Source organism: Lonchura striata, chromosome 16 (assembly GCF_046129695.1).
Source record: "Lonchura striata isolate bLonStr1 chromosome 16, bLonStr1.mat, whole genome shotgun sequence".
NCBI classification, from domain to species: Eukaryota; Metazoa; Chordata; class Aves; order Passeriformes; family Estrildidae; genus Lonchura; species Lonchura striata.
The window spans coordinates 4420750-4436440 of NC_134618.1; the positions used below are offsets into that span (position 1 = coordinate 4420750).

The 15691-nt window shown below is 44.7% G+C and overlaps 1 protein-coding gene across 3 annotated transcripts in view; it reads left to right on the plus strand.

Moving 5' to 3' along the window:
• NPRL3 (NPR3 like, GATOR1 complex subunit) overlaps window positions 1-15691 on the plus strand; it is a 41360-nt gene that overhangs the window by 14566 nt on the left and 11103 nt on the right. For all 3 annotated transcript variants that reach the window (XM_021531219.2, XM_021531220.2, XM_077786813.1), the window contains 6 exons: window positions 779-932; window positions 1756-1837; window positions 7895-8032; window positions 8723-8879; window positions 10775-10881; window positions 12056-12185. In XM_021531219.2, coding sequence (XP_021386894.1) covers window positions 779-932; window positions 1756-1837; window positions 7895-8032; window positions 8723-8879; window positions 10775-10881; window positions 12056-12185 — 768 coding nt within the window. The remainder of the gene's footprint in view (window positions 1-778; window positions 933-1755; window positions 1838-7894; window positions 8033-8722; window positions 8880-10774; window positions 10882-12055; window positions 12186-15691) is intronic.

The window sequence follows — 15691 nt, forward strand, 5'->3', positions numbered from 1 at the left end:
CGACGTGGCGTGACTCAGCAGGAACAGCAGAGTCAAAAAACTGATGAGTCACAGTTTGCTGCTTTCTGAGCCAAGTGGTCACTTGCCAGAACTTTAAATTCCTTTAAATGTCTTAACAAACACGAAGCAGCTGCTGACTCATGCTGGAGCTACTGAATTCCCCCTAACCCCCCTTGGCAGCTGTACTGATGTGATATTTTTCCAGTACTTTCTTTCTGGGACTTTCATAAATGCAGTGTTAGTAATAAACCATATTTGTGAATTTTTTTGGGGATCCAAATTAATTCATATTTGGGATGAAAATATTGGTCATAAGCTGGTAGTTGTTACCTAGTTACTGCCTTGTCTGTTCATGGGACAAACTCCAGTGTGGCAACATGGAGTTAGTTGGACATGTAAAAGGCACTGCAGCCCTTGTGCTACCAGTGGGTTTAACCTGAACATTGGGATATTCTGCCTTTTCAAAAAGCTTGACACTGTCTGGTCTCACTGTGTGAAGTTGCTCTCTGCTGGTAGAAGGCCCATTAACAACTGGAACCACAAACCAGATAGGGCAATCCCTCTCCAGGTGTGTTCCTTTGATGCATTTCAACGAGCTTAGAAATCCAAATTACATTTGGACAGCTTTGAGCTTCTGCTTGGTTGCAGTAGAGAAAATGCTGCTGTTCTTCCAGCTGAGAGGCTGATCTTTGGTCTCAGTGGCAAACCATTTGCCTGTTCCCCATCGCCCCTGCAGTTCTGTGTGCCCGTGGCTCAGTGCTGCTGGTGTTCCCCGCAGGCCAACGCGGACCCGTCGGTGATCAGCTGCCTGCACAACCTGTCCCGCAGGATCGCCATCGTCCTGCAGCACGAGGAGCGCCGCTGCCAGTACCTCACCCGCGAGGCCAAGCTCATCCTGGCCATCCAGGACGAGGTGTCTGCCATGTCAGAGAGTGAGTGCTTTGAGCAGCAGTGCCTCTCAACAGGAGCACTCTGCCAGGGAGGTGCTGGTTGCACCTTCTTGCTTCGCTTGTGCCTGGGATCACTGTGGACAAGTTTTGGTGCTCTGTAGCATTCTGACAGCTTTTCACTGCATTTTGCCTCACCCAAATTCATTATTCCTATGCGGAGATGTGAGTTTTAGAGGTGCAATAGTTTCTTTGCTAGTTAAGTTCAGCACAATCCCTGGAGACTGTGCACTGAGCCATCATGTTTGCCTTTCCCTGTCAGGCTGACACGGAAGAGCTCCTGTGTGGCCTGCTTCACCCAGCCTAGAGCAAGTTTTACATGCTTTAATGCTGTGTGCTGAGTCACCAGACTCCTTATGTGGAAACCCTCCTCTTATGTGCTGTTACCTGGCTAGCAAACAGTTACAGAGCAAACAGTTACAGAGCATTTTTATTGACTCTACTTGGCAAATTTGCTATAACAATGTGTACTATTTAAGGTGAACTCTGACAGTGATGCATTATCTTGCTGCAAGCATTAAAAATTAAAGCTAACATCTATAAAAACATAGCATTTAAAGTCATCATTTGTCAAATTTGGTTACATGTGCTTAACTGAGTTGAGGTTTAGCAGAAGTTGACAATAATTCACTATTAGCATCTTAACTAACTTTAACTTGAATTATGTAAAATATTTGAAATATAATTGTAGATTAAAATGATACAAATTCTGTAGATCTTAAGATACAGGTTGATACCCAGTGGGGGAAGAAGAAAGTCTTTGATTTGAAATCAGTTATTTACTTTCTTGTTTTGAATTTTTCCATAGCCACAGAAGGGCCCCAGTCACCTTTTCATCACATCCTACCCAAGTGCAAACTGGCCAGAGATCTCAAAGAGACATATGACAGGTAAATTGGAGTTTAGTCTTAGCTCATAGTATGCTGTTTCTCATTGAAATCTCTTGGCTTTGTTCCTAAGGATATTATCCACTTCCTCATGCTGTTAATCATTGGGATTTGGGTTTTAAACCAGGCAGAGCAATATGAAGCCTGGAAGTCAGGTGAAATGTTTGCAGAACTGCTATCCTAATCATTACCTTGGTCTGTCTTTGGTGTCTTGTTCTTAAAAGCTGATGATGTCTGTCACAGCTTTAAGAATGACTTTTTTTCTTCCTTAGTGCAGGGCCACCTATTGACAAGTGAAGTGTAGAACTGACAAGTGTCATAACAGGGATATCACAGCACTGGGGAAGTGCTCTAAACCTGCAGCTAAGGGGAAAGTGCTGCAGGAGCACTGATGGCAAGTCAGCTACTGACTTGTGCATGTCTGGACAGCAAATTTGCATGAGATGCTGAGACTTCCAGCAGAATGCTGTTTCTTGACTGGGTTAGAAGTTCTGGCAAAGGTTTCAAAGCAGTGTGTGGTTGTTGTTGCACTTTAGCAGGAGCCTGTGCTGTCAGTGCTACATCCTGGGGCCCAGAGGCTCCTGCAGCCAGGACTGTGCTTGGGGAAGGGCCTGGACAGAAGGACACAGAACCTCTCTGTGTGGTGGGGAAGATGCTGTGCCCCTTGCTTGGGGTATTTGTCAGGGATTCAGAGAATCAGGGTGGAGTTCTTCAGGAAACCCTTTATCCTCTCTGGCTCGTGGCTTCTCATGTGCAAAGGGGATCAGAGCCCTGTAAAGTAAGGCACTGGGAGCCTAAGTAATATAATGGTTGCAAAGAGCATCAGAAAACTTCTGCCAAGCTGCTTTGTGTTCCAGAGCCGTGAATTTCATCTTGTTTGAAGAAATATGGTATGTGGTTCCACACACCTTGCACAAAACCTAAGTACTAAAGTTTAAGTACTAAACTTTTAAGTAAGGCAGTTTTTATGCAGCCTGTAATTCTAATATTCCAGTTATATTTTTCTGTTCCTCTAGGGCTATGTATTTATGACTGGGCAAACCCTGGTCATGCTTCCAAATATTTTAGGGACACAGTGACATCTTGTGGCATTTAGCAGAGACTGTAGCAACACAGAGCTCAAGCTCATGGACTGTGCTGATGTAAGCCTTCCCAGAGATAAGGAGGAATAGACAGACCATGGAGAGATACAATTTGGTCCTGCCCCCAGCTGTAAAATAAGGCAGTTTCTCCCTCATTTAGGCATTGTGAGTGGGGAAGAAGTGGTGCAAGTTGGATTTTGACATTTTCATATGACACTGTCGAAAGAAAATGTAAGTAAAATAAGGTGTTGGTAAAAATCTGAAGTGTCTGTGTGCTTGATTGGAACGTTGTACTTGAAAAGGAGCTGACAGTGTTGTTGGGTGATAAGGAGATGTTCTGCAGGGTTTTTCTATTAGTATGAAAGCTTAGGAAATATGCTTGTTATACTTGCAGTCAGATCAGCTGAGAGGAGCTGCAGCACCTTGCCAGGCAGGCATAGATTTAGAATTGTTTTTTTGTAAAGTAGAAAAAGGGTTCTAGGAATGCAATTTTTTCTGCAAATCCAGGATGAATTAATTATTCCTGTGTGGCAGCAGCTCTGGAGTGAAGTCTGTGTGGTCTTCTGTGAAGTGAGGGTTAGTCATAAGTGACACTGGAGTTACAAAAAAAAAAACCAGGTAGACAAGAATGCATAAAATAAGTCTTGTCTGTAAGATAGGCACCAATCCTGCTCACAGTTGTAAAACTCCTGCTGTAATGAATATTTTATCCAGTTTGGACACCACATTTCAAGAGGGATTTAGGCCACCTAGAGAGTGTGGAGGAGTGTGAATGACCTCAGAGGGAAGATGGAAAGATTTGCTGTGTTGCTTTTAAAGGAGAAAGGACTGCTGGGAAGGGCAAAACTTCAGATGCATGCAGTGACAATGTGCTGTTCTAAATTTACAGAGACTTCTGGCATAGCCCTTGGCTGTAGGAGAACAGCCAGTGAAGTGGAGAGAGCACTTTGAATTGCAGATGGAGCCCAGCTCTCCGTTTGAGATTTGCTCCAGCCAGCATTTCCAAGTGCCTGCTGATTTCTGCAGTTCCAGCCCAGTTTCCAGGGGTGCTCCAGAGGTGTTGTCGAGCCCTTGGCTTCCTGTAGATGGTGCTGAGGTATTTCAGGCAAGACACAACATGTCCCTGAGCAAGTTGGTTTGATCAAAACCACAAGTAGAGGAATATTTTTGTTGTTCAAAGTATTCCCTGGTTTTGAATGAGGTGCCTGTGTTCCATAAGGCAGGAGCAGTACCCAGGACATCTTGACTAGCAATGGAGTGGTATTACACTGACAGCTCAGAAGCTTCTACTTCCTGGGACATTTGTCTCTAATGGAGAGAACTAGAATATTGCTTTTTGATTAATTCAGAAAACTGAGAGTATTCATTCATCTTGTCCCCAAACTGAAGCATTGGTGCAGAAAGCAATGGTTTTTAGGCCCAAGAAAGTTTTCAGGACTTCCAGTGCTGAAAAACTTGCTGGTGTTACAATATGTGTCTCTTTTGAGGAGCTTTCACATAGTTTTAGCTGCAACTGCAGATAATATATGAGCTTGATAGTTCCTAACTGCCTGTCTGGTTCTAGCAAATTTCTCTTAGCTTTGTGTTGGAATAAAAGTGAAAGTATGGAGAGGTTTTTGGGGGAGGTTTGGATTGTTTGTTTCTTCTTTTTAATACAGAAAGAGCCTTTATAAATTTTTAGCCTAGTGGGACTTAACTGCGTGCTAGATCTAGCCCATCTCAGCTCAGGGAATAATTCTGTAAGACTTAATGTTATTTCTGTGGCTGTGCTGTAAAATATAATCCAACTACAATTATTTATCAAAGGACAGCCCTTTGTCCTTTATAAGAAAATGTGAAATAATTTCAAAGCTCTGAGTAGTCACCACTTCTAGGAAAAACAAATTCCAAAGCTACAAGCTTACTTCTACCATGCTCAAAAACATGGGGTTAATCTCTGATATAAACAGGACAGATGTGATATGAGGTGTGTATATGTTAAAATTCTTAACTCTTATAAACTTCAAGTGAGATTTCTTTGTTTTGCCAATAGTTATGGAAAAGGCTGCAGTTCTGGGAGATGCTTGGCAAATTTTCATGTTCTCATTTTGGGGCAGTTGCTCACAGTTCAGGACACAGCAGAATGGAGCAAAAGAGCAGTGATAGTCCCTAAAATATTCCCCAGCTTCCTGCAGCTCTGGAGGGGTTTCTGTACATTCAGCAGCTTTCAGCTGATCTCACTTCCCAGAATTAGCCCACAGTCCTGTGAGCCAGAGTAAATATTGAACAACCACAGCATCCTCTGATAAGGAGGTCCATGGCTTTAACTACTTTTTGTATTTCTTTCTATTTCTTCTGAACTTTGCTCCTTCTTGTATCATGAGATATCTCATGGGCCTTATGAGGGAGAGACATTAAACAACTTTTTCCTGTTTGCCTCTCCCTGTCTCAATTTTAAACTTTGTTATCTGATCATCCTGATCCTTGCCCATGTATCCCTCAGATCTCATTAGGTGTTGTCAAACCAGAGATTTAAAAAAAAAGGTGTTGAAACAAAGTTTTTATGGAATAAAATGTCTTGGAGGATTTAATAGCCTATTGCCTGAATCTTTTTGTCTATACTGGGGACATTATTTAACTGCTGTCTGGCCAAGGGCAGTTGCAAGTGTTGCTGCTGGAGGGTGTAACTTGTTCCTTGTCAAATTACAGACATTTATTTTCCTTCCAAGGAGGGGCAGGTAAAGGAGAAATTGTGTTCATAAAGCTATAATGAAGGTTGGAGATTGTACAGCTGAATGCAAATGCAGAAGAATAAAATTAAGATCCAGATCAGAACTGAAAATCTGGTTTTCTTGTTGTCTTTAATTTTAGGCTTTTGTTGTATAGTGCACGGTAGACAAAATTATTCTCTGGAGAGTGTAATTATGTAATTAAAGCTTTTGCGTTAGTGCACTTGGACCAAAGAATGAAAGGAGCCAACTGGATCTTTGTCTGAATGTTAAACTCTGCAGGGAAGATGTCCCTGCAAGTGTTTCATGCTTTCATGTATCTCTGCTGCTCTTGGGTAATATGTTTTTACAACTCCAAGAGCTTTCAGGTGGTCTCTGAACTCGCTTGTCCCATTCCTTTATTGCCATGTTTCCCCTTGTGAGGATTTGGCCTGGGAGATGGTGTGGACAACCACAGCTTCAGCCCTTTTCCCTGATGCATTTTGAGGGAACCCAGCTTTATCTGTCAGTTGTTTAGTGGTGGGATAAGCAGTGTGACTGGAGCTGCAGCATTTAATGAACTGAACCAGAGGTGTTTGTGCTTTGCATGTTCCTTCAGGGCTGGGAGCCTCCGAGCAGATCAGAGCTGGTGGGGCCAGACAGAAACAGGATTCATCCTCTCAGTGCCTTTTAAAAACAGGAAAACACACAGTATCTGCTCCATTTGCAGCTTGAAAAATCAGCATTTTCCAGAGTTCCATGCAAGATTTGAGAACAAAACCTTTTGAAAAGTGTTGTCTGCAGTGAGATGTTCCCCAATGAGTCTGATCGTGTGTGAGGTGGGAGGGGATGCTGTTTGCTCCCTCACCACTCTCTTGTGGTTTGGTGAGTAGTTGCACCAGCAGCCAAAGCTACCCAATGTTTTTGTTTAAAGCTGAAATTTCTGCTCTCTCCAAACCCTCTACAGAACCAGATGAGCTTGAAAAAAAAGACCTTGTTAGTCTGTGACCTGCAGTTGAATGCTGCTTATAAATGGTTAAATCACCACATAAAGATTTTCCAGACATGTATTTGCTCCTGGCCTGTTCCTGGCATGTTTTTTAATCTGTTTTGTGTAGAGGAGGAAATTCATGGCAGTTACTGACACAAAAGTCAAATTGTGAGTCTCAACACACTTTGAATTTAAAATTCAGGCTGGAATTTTCAAAGTGCAAACTTTGAAATTTTAAGCCAAAAAATGTTGTTTGGGAAGAAAGTTTGAAATCTAAGGACATTGACAAATTCAGTTCTCAGGTGTAGAGCTTGAGATTGATAAGTTTATGTGTTCCTAATTTATGAAAAGGTGTGGTGGGTGTGTGGTGGGCCTAGCTGCTTCCTCCCAGCACAGCTGTTCCCAGGCCAGCATTCCCTGCCTGGGAATGGGAATATTGTGAGGGTTTGCAGGGTGGTGCTGGCTGAGCTCCTTATGGTACATTACCCATTTTAAGTAAATATAGTTCCCTCCTGAGGTGTATTCCACCCTTGTCTAGATTTGCAGACTTCTGTAAAAGTACCTGAGTGATGATCCTGGCTCTAATCTCCAGCATTTCTGTTTTTTTCAGTAAAAGACGCTTATTGTTGCTTTCAGGCTGAGAGCCAGGGTCTGACTTTATTGACTTTGTTATTCCTGGGACATCCATCACTTCCACTCAAGTCCTGTTGTCTGGAGTCAGATGAAGGGCGTAGCTCAGTCTCTGTGGTTTCCTAGAATGAAAAAACCATGTAACAGGCATGTTTGTGACAAGCAGAAGCAGGTTAGTAAGAAAACAAACAACCTAAGCAGAACCCAAGGAGGCTGTTGTTGTGGAAATGTGCTGCTTGGAACAGCCCTTGCCCAGTACAGACATCATCTTTTCTTTTTGCTTGGAGGGCAAGATGGAAATTGGAGGTGCAGTGTGCCCAGTTCATCTTTGCCCTTTACAGCTTTGGCCTAGAGAATTTTCCTTCTCCTTGCAGTAGATCTTGAATAAACTTCTTTAACTTGAGACACTGCTGCGGTGTTAAGGGCAGAAGTTCAGTGGTGGAGTCTTTCAAATCTCCCTCAAAATGCTCTAGGGGATGGTGCTCTGTGTGTCCAGCTGTGGGAGGCCCTTGCAGTTAGGAGTCAGCTGGTCCTCAGCCAGCCTGGGGACAGATGGGGTGCATTCAGTCTTTTTTCAGGTCTGATTTCTGTGCAGGGGTGACCCTGGACCACTGTTTTCATTTGTGATACAGAGTAAATGCTGTATGGATTGATTGTGTTCCTATTTTAGTCTCTGCACGACAGGGGTGGTTCGTTTGCACATCAACAACTGGCTGGAAGTGAGTTTCTGCCTTCCTCACAAAATCCACTATGTTGCCACCAACTTCATACCCCCAGAAGCAATCGAGAGAAGTCTGAAGTCTATCAGGTAAGAGCAAGCTCTGTCCCTCAGAGTGTGGCCAGTCCTTGCTGCTGTTCCGAGGGTGATGCTGCAGATGTCTGAGGTGGCTCAGGCAGGGGATGGTGTGATTGGGCTGTGCAGGAGGGGGGCCCTGGGCATCAGACAGGACTCCCTGGAGCTGCTGTGGCTCTGTGGTGCTGCTGGATTCATGGTGGTGGTTGTACTGAGGGGATGCTGCAAGAGTGGCCTGCACTGTTTGCAGCTAGGAATTGTGTGTGCATTTTAATCTGTTGACTCAGAAATAATTCTGCCATTGGAAGAAAGAGAGCCCAGGTCCTGTCATACCTTATTTCCTGTGTTTGTTTACCTGCAAAAGTAATTAACTTCTGTTTTCTTCCTTTCTTCTACTCCATTCTGTATTTCAGTAATGCAGATGAGCAGTTTTCAGACTTGCTCTCAATTGTGTGCCAATGCAGTGCAGTCTTTTTCCTTGTCACTGGGGTATCCAGTTACCATATAACCCTCTGTCTCCTTTTTACAGGGAGCCTCTTATGCTGTGACATAAAAATAAGCTGATTTTGAACCCAGTTAGAGCAAAATGATATTAGAAATTCTTTTTTTACCATTACATTGACCCCAGGTATCATGGTGTGGGAATAACAAAGCCTTCAGGAAAAGCTCCAGTTTACTGTGCAAATGTATTCTATTTTTCTGCAGGCCTTACCATGCCTTATTACTTTTAAATGATGAGAAGTCATTGCTTAATGAGCTCCCGTTGGACTGCTCTCCTGCCCTGGTGAGAGTAATTAAAACTACCTCTGCTGTGAAGAATTTGCAGCAACTGGCTCAAGATGCTGACTTGGCATTGCTGCAGGTACGGGGAGCTGTCAGCAGCTGCTGAGAGCTTTTTAAATCATGAGGTGTTTTCTGTGTGCCCGTGGGCTTGTGTGGGGCAGGAGCATGGCAGCTCCCTCGGTGTGAGCAGAGAGCAGGGAGAAGGTACCAGCCCTGGAACTGGGGAAAGGCTGGAGAAACAGAGGGCAGGGGTGCAGGGACAGTGCTGGGCAGCTCTGCAGCCACAGCCTGTCTTGGATGGGAATCCCCATCCCAGGGCTCTCCATCCCCATCCCAGGGATCTTCAGTCCCCATCTTTGGGGTCTCTGGTCCCCATCCCTGGGGTCTCTAGTCCCCACCACTTCTCAGGACAAGTCCGTTAAAACAGGCTGATGAAAAACTCTTCAAATTGTGAGCACCTCCAGGGCTGCCTCCCACAGCCTGTCTGGTCCAGCACCTGACCAGCATCAGAGTGAAACCTTTCCTCTTATCTGGTAGGAATTTCCCATTGTTCTCCTTGTGTATGATGGCTCAGGATCTGTCCCTGTGTCCCTCTGAGAAGAGTGGCTCTGTCTTCCCTGTGCCTCCTGTTTGGTAGTTAAAACCAGAGCAATTTTACTCCTGGCTGACACCACAGTGGCCTGTCTTGGTCCTGCCACGTTGATTCTACATGCAAATGAAGCACCCAAAATGCAAGTGCAGGTTTGCAGCTGCCGTGGCCAAATACATTGCTTCACCTGGAGCTGCCAAGATCTTGTCTACCAAAGACTTGTGAATACCTATACAAACCTTCCCATCCATTTCCCTTAGTCCACTAGTGCACAGACTTGGCAGTCATGGGAAGAAGATTTAGTTTAGGCTTGGGGAAAGCTCTTGAGCCAATGTCCCCAAGCCAGCAGCTCTTTCCAAATGCCCTTCCAGTAGTGACAAGCAGCTCTCCAATCTGAATTGCTGGAGGTGACATGATGAGCCCTTGGAAAGGGAAGTTGGTGCCAGTGGAGGGATGAGACCCTGGCTCTCACATGAGTTGTGAGGCCCCTGAGAGACCCCTGTGGATTACTCTGATCATTTGGGATGATTACATGAGGTGATCCCAGAGAGGGAGGGGCTGCTCCCTGCTCCTAAGGGTTGATCCAGACCCAGGGACACAGCCTGTGCTCTGTGTGCCAGGGGAAGCACAGCTCATCCTCACATGTTCCCCTGGTCATAGGTCAGTGCCTTCTCTTCCAAGGGAAAGGTCCTGCTTTGTAATAAAACTCCAGGTCTGCCTGCAGTGGTCTGTGGTGTTACTTGGCTATGGGATGAACTCTGGAAATTCCCTACTGCTTCTGTAGTTTTGTTCTCCACAAAAAAGCACAGTTAAATGCATCTAATGATACAGGCTGGATTTTATGTCTTGTAGACACTATTTATGTGGCTTTTCCAGAGCCATTAGCAACCACTGACTTGTTTAACACATTAAAATACTTTATGTAGCTCATTACTGAAATACCTCTGTGCAGTAAAAAGGCAGTGTTGGTTTCCTTTATGTTTCTGTCATAGTAGAAGCTGATTCTTTTGTTTTATTTTTCACGTGTTTTATTTTTCATGTATAACACAATGTATTTTGTGCATAAAGAAAAATAGTTTTTGGGGACATGAAAAGAAACTAAACTTGTGTTGATACAGTTTGGAGGAATTCCTTTGAGGCAGGAAATACTAAGTTGCTTAGAAATGTGAAGCGAATCTCTGTAAATTCATAACCTTGTCAAACGCTTTTTGATCTGCCACATGTTATATTAAACCATGAATTTATTCTGAAGGCCGGGTGAAAGGATGGAACATTTTTCTTTCATTTCCATTCAAATGAGACTTTTTTTTCTTGTTGTATGCAACGCTTGGTGAGAGTTTGTATATTGATTTTGCTCCCCTAATTTTTCCGTTTTCTCAATACAGGTTTTCCAGCTTGCAGCACATCTTGTTTACTGGGGCAAAGCAATTATTATTTATCCTCTTTGTGAAAACAATGTCTACATGCTTTCTCCAAATGCCAGTGTCTGCCTGTAAGTAGAAGGAAAATGTGTTGGTGGCAACACAGTGGTGAGGAGTGCAGATGCACTTTCCTTCCCTGACTGGATACAGAGTGGGATCTTTCTTCATGAATCTGTTGAGGCTGTGCAAAACACAAATCATTACATGAGCCTGAACTCGCACAGCCAGTGTGGGCAGGGAGGAGCAGCAGAGCAGATCAATATTCCTCTGTGGTGGTGAGGGCTTTGGAAGCAATATTTACCCTGTGGAGCTGCTCTCAGTGTTTTTAGTACTTCTGCTCACTGCATGTCCAATATGGGAACATTTACAAACTAAAATACTTTATGATTAAGTTAAAGGAGTGGTTTATAGGGCTCTCTGTGTAGCTGGCACACCTGACATGAATCAAAAGTAGCAAAAGTTGCCATTGTGTTGTTTCATGTGCTGGCATTCCTTACTGTGTGCCTTGTCACAGACAGAAGGCACCAAGACCATTTGGAGAGCAGCAGAGCCTCTGCAAGGAATATGTGGAGGCAGGGGTGGGTATTTTTGCTCTGCTGAAGATTGGCAACCCATCCTCTGTTGGATTTTGAGATGCTTTTAGACTCTATGTTGGAATCAGTTATAGGAAAATAGTTTTAAATCAAAACTTTGGTGATGGAAGTATAAAAATAGGGCTGGAAGGGACCTTGAGGTCATTCAGCAACAACTGTGCCTGTGTCAAATATGGCAGTGCTGTTCCTGAAGACCTTTGGAGATGGAAATGCTTTTTCTGATAGTTTTTCTGATACTTGACTATCCTTTACTTCTGTTCAGACTTTTTTCTTGACCTGTCAGCACAGGGAGGGGGCACAGCCACACCTGCAGCTGCAGTTGGCACATTCAGGTCGTGTGTTCTGCCCAAACTCTGTCCCTTTGATCAGAGGCTGCACAGGTCTGGACTTTTTATCACTTTCATTTTTCTCCTCTGGATTCCCTCCACACCTTGAGTAAAACGCTGGAGCTGAATGTAAGCCTGAGGTGAAAGTGCATGAGCTCCTGGCTGGCTTCTGCAGGACACAATATGCCATCAACTATGCTTAGGGGTTTTCTAGATCACAGGGAATATTCCATTTGGGAATTGGCACTTCTGCAATGCTTCATTGGCTCCCAGTTACCCTGAGCAGCACCTCAGAGCTGATCTGTGCCTTTGCCTCTCCCCTGCAGGTACTCTCCCCTGGCAGATGCCTTCTCCTGTCAGTTCCGGGGTCACAACCTGCCCTCCATGCTGGCCAAGTTCTCCCTCCCGGTGTCCCTCTCCGAGTTCAAGAACCCTCTGGCACCACCTGTGCAGGAGGTGAGCTGGGCACTGTACAGAACATTTTCCTTGTTCTGCTGCCCACAAGGGATGGGGCTGCTCAGGAACCTGCTGTTGCACATTTACAAGCTTCCAGTTACTGTGCTTCCAGCCATATGATTTATTGTTTCATGTCCTTGTGCCAAAAAGCTGTGGGGATGTTCAAGGTGAGAAGATGCTCTGTGCTGGCAAAGCACAGTCCTAAAAGAAACATTAGAGTGTTTCTTTTTGGGGAGTGATGTAGTAGGGAAAACTGAAACTCCATTTGGTCTGTTCCAAGCTATCAGTTGTTAGGGCTGAGTCAAGTTTGTAGATTCCTCACAATCACATTTGATTTTATTCTATTCCATCTGCTCCAAGTTCACAATCTGTTTTTAAAAGCAATCTGTCTGTTCACTTGGTTTTACTGTAAAACTGGAATTGTTAAAAGGCTTTTGGAGGAAGTAGGCTCAGCATGGGGTCAGCAGAAGTCCATGTGTCACTGCATTATGTTCTTAGTGTAAAGATCTGTGTTAATAAAATATGGATTTGGGATTTGTGAGTTGTTTTGCTTGTGCATCGATCATGGCTTGTGGCATTTCTGGGAACTGCTGGAACACAGGAAGGAGCTCAATAACTTGAGTGACTCTGCTCTGTTCCCAGATGGAGGAGCCTGGATGTCTGGCTGTGGCTCAGTGTGGCAGAGGAAGCATAGGCAGAGTTCTTTGGCTGGTTTCTCGTGGTGTTTGTTTCTGGCCTTCAGACTGGGCTGCCCTGGTGGCTCCATGGCTTTAGCCCCTGCTCAGATATAGAGATTACCATCACCTGTGCACTCCAGCACAGCTGTGAGGGAAGAATTGGCTGTAATTACAGGTTCACAGAGATGATGATCAGAGATAAAAATAAGTAATGATGTAGGTCTAATCCCAGTAGCATGTACTGGTCAGCTGCAACCTTGGGAGGCAGGAGAAGAGCAGGACTCCACTCTAGATACAGACAAATAAGTATCCTGAAAATTGAAGCTGAAGTCATAGCATTAATTTTATTATAGCTGCAGTAGCTTTAGGAGACATTCTCAGTAATCCTTTTAAAATTAATTACTTGCCTTAATACCTCTCCTTCAATAGTTCTGGTTGTTCTCAGACGTCCTACTTTTGTTTAAAATACATAAATAAGTGTCTGTCACTTACTGCTGCAGTTATGCCTTGAAACAAGGGTGCAGTAAATGCTTACCAGAGCTGATGGAGTGCTCAAGTTTAGAGTGTGTACCTTCCCTCTGCTGTTCACCTCTCTGTGTTAGGGTCCTAAGGATCACCAGCACAGCTTGCTATCATCATCCTTTCAGCCTTATTGGAAAGTTGGAGGATGATGCTGTGAAAAGTTGTGGCTTTTGATAAAGCAAAATGTGACAGTTCTTAGGGAAATTGAGATTAGAGCGAGTTTTTATGTATTTTTGTATCAGTACATTTTCTTCTACTTTGATTTACCTATGTAGGACTTCTTGTATTATTTTTTCATTTTTCAGTCTTTTAAGAGACGTGAATCCAACCCCTGCCCTGAAGTGGTCAGGCTCCAGTTGTAAATAACAGAGATCTAATCAATACAGCAATTAATCTAATTAAATGTGGGTGGGTTTTTGTTCCGCTGTGCTGTGATAAAAGATGTTGTACTTTGAACTGTAAATATTGTCAAAATGTACTCGCTTTGCCTTTGAAAAGAAATAGCAAAGGTGGGACTTCTCTCTGTAGTTTTGTTCTTTGTGTGCACAGGAGGGGATGTGAGGTTTTTCAGCTTTAAAGATTTCCAGTGGTTTTCTGTTATCTCGTGTTTTTCATCAGGCTGAGGGCATTGTCTGTGCTCCTGAAGGTCACTGAGCTGAGGGTCAGTCCTGTGGGAGGGGTTGTATCTTCTGCAGAAACTGCTGTGACCTCATGGCATCCATGGCATCCATCCCATTTGATTCTTCTCTTAAGCTCCCTGCTTTTGGCATGTGTTTCTGGATGGGTAAAGAATACAGAAGGCATTAATAAAGCCCTCCATAGGAAATAGGAGAGCTCTCAGAGCCCTTCCTAGTTTTATATAAAAATGTGGCTTGATTTGAAAGGAGACAAAGTTATTTTTGTTCAATTACCATTACATTAGTGGAATTCCTCTATTCCTTTGGGTAGATGAAAAGAAAAAAAGTGGCACTCATTTTTCTACTTGGTGTGCTGAGGTATTTTGTGGCTGGTAGGAGATAGGAACAACCTGGGCAAAGACAGGACCTTTGGGAGTGCATGGCTGTGTTCTGCTTTTGCTGTCTGTCTGTCAGGTGAGAGGTGTGTGCCAGGCCTGCCAGTGCTCTCAGCTGTGTCCTGGGCCAGAGACTGAAAGTCTTGATTGTGTCATCTTGAGCTCTTTTCTTGCCTGAGATGAGGAGCAGTGTATTGCAGTGTGTATCTGTTAGTTGAGAAGATTTTAGTATCCATGCAGTGCTCCCTGCTGCTTCCCTTTCTCTGTTTCCCTTGGATTCCCTGGGACAGCAGCAGGGTGAGGATGAGCCCATGCCCTCAGCTCAGCTGACCTCAAGAGATCTCAGTGCTGTGGAGCTGAGGCCCTGCTTTTCCTTCCCCCTCCCAGGTGTGTGCACACACAAGCCTTCCTCCCTTCCCTCTTCCCTTTCCCAGAGCTCTCTCCAGCCTGACATTAACATTAACCTGTTTCAGCTGCAGAAGTGTTCTGCCAGGTTAGCAGGTGGGATTCACTCGGGGGGATCCAGTGAGCTCCAGGGCTGGCACAGAGTGACAGAGGTGATTTCTGCAGAGCTTGTGCAGCTGGGGGGATGAGGGAAGCAGAAGCTGTCCTCCTCATTTCACAGTGAGCTGTCCCTTAGCTCCATTGTGACCTCTTATGTCACCAGGACTTGCTGCAGTGCCTGGGTTTGTCCTGGATCTCACCAGGGTACAGCCATGGGGTGGGAGATCCTGTGAGCTCACACCAAAGGGAGCTCATCTTGCCTTTTGGTGTTTTTGCTGGAAGAGAAGCAGTTTGCATCTCCTCTACCCCAAAGAAGCTGCCCTTGTTCTGCTGCCTGTGGCTGCTGGCTCGTGCCCCTGTGCTCTCCTCCTGTGAGTGGCACAGCCTTGCTGTGAGTGCAGGGCACACTGGGCTGGAGCTCTGGGCTTGCTCAGTGGGGTGTGCACACCCCTTCCAAACCTCCTGGGAAAGCACAGGAGCACCTGGTGACCCAAAGCCTTCAGGTCGGCACATGCTGACTGGCAGGATCTGTACCAGGCACTGCTGTGGTGCAGGGGGAGGCTTTGACCTACTGTTCAGGGTAAGGATTTCTTTGTCCAGCATGAAATTTCTTTACCCAGCTACTCTGCACGAAGTTGTTTTGCAAACCAAGAGTCAGGGATGATGATTGTGGCTTCCCCTCCTCTGCACTGTAACCTCAGCCAATTTATCTGCCTCAGAAGCTGTAACACCTCCCTGCCCTGCCCTGAACAAACATGGACTAGCAGAAGGGATCTTCTCAACTGTAAGGA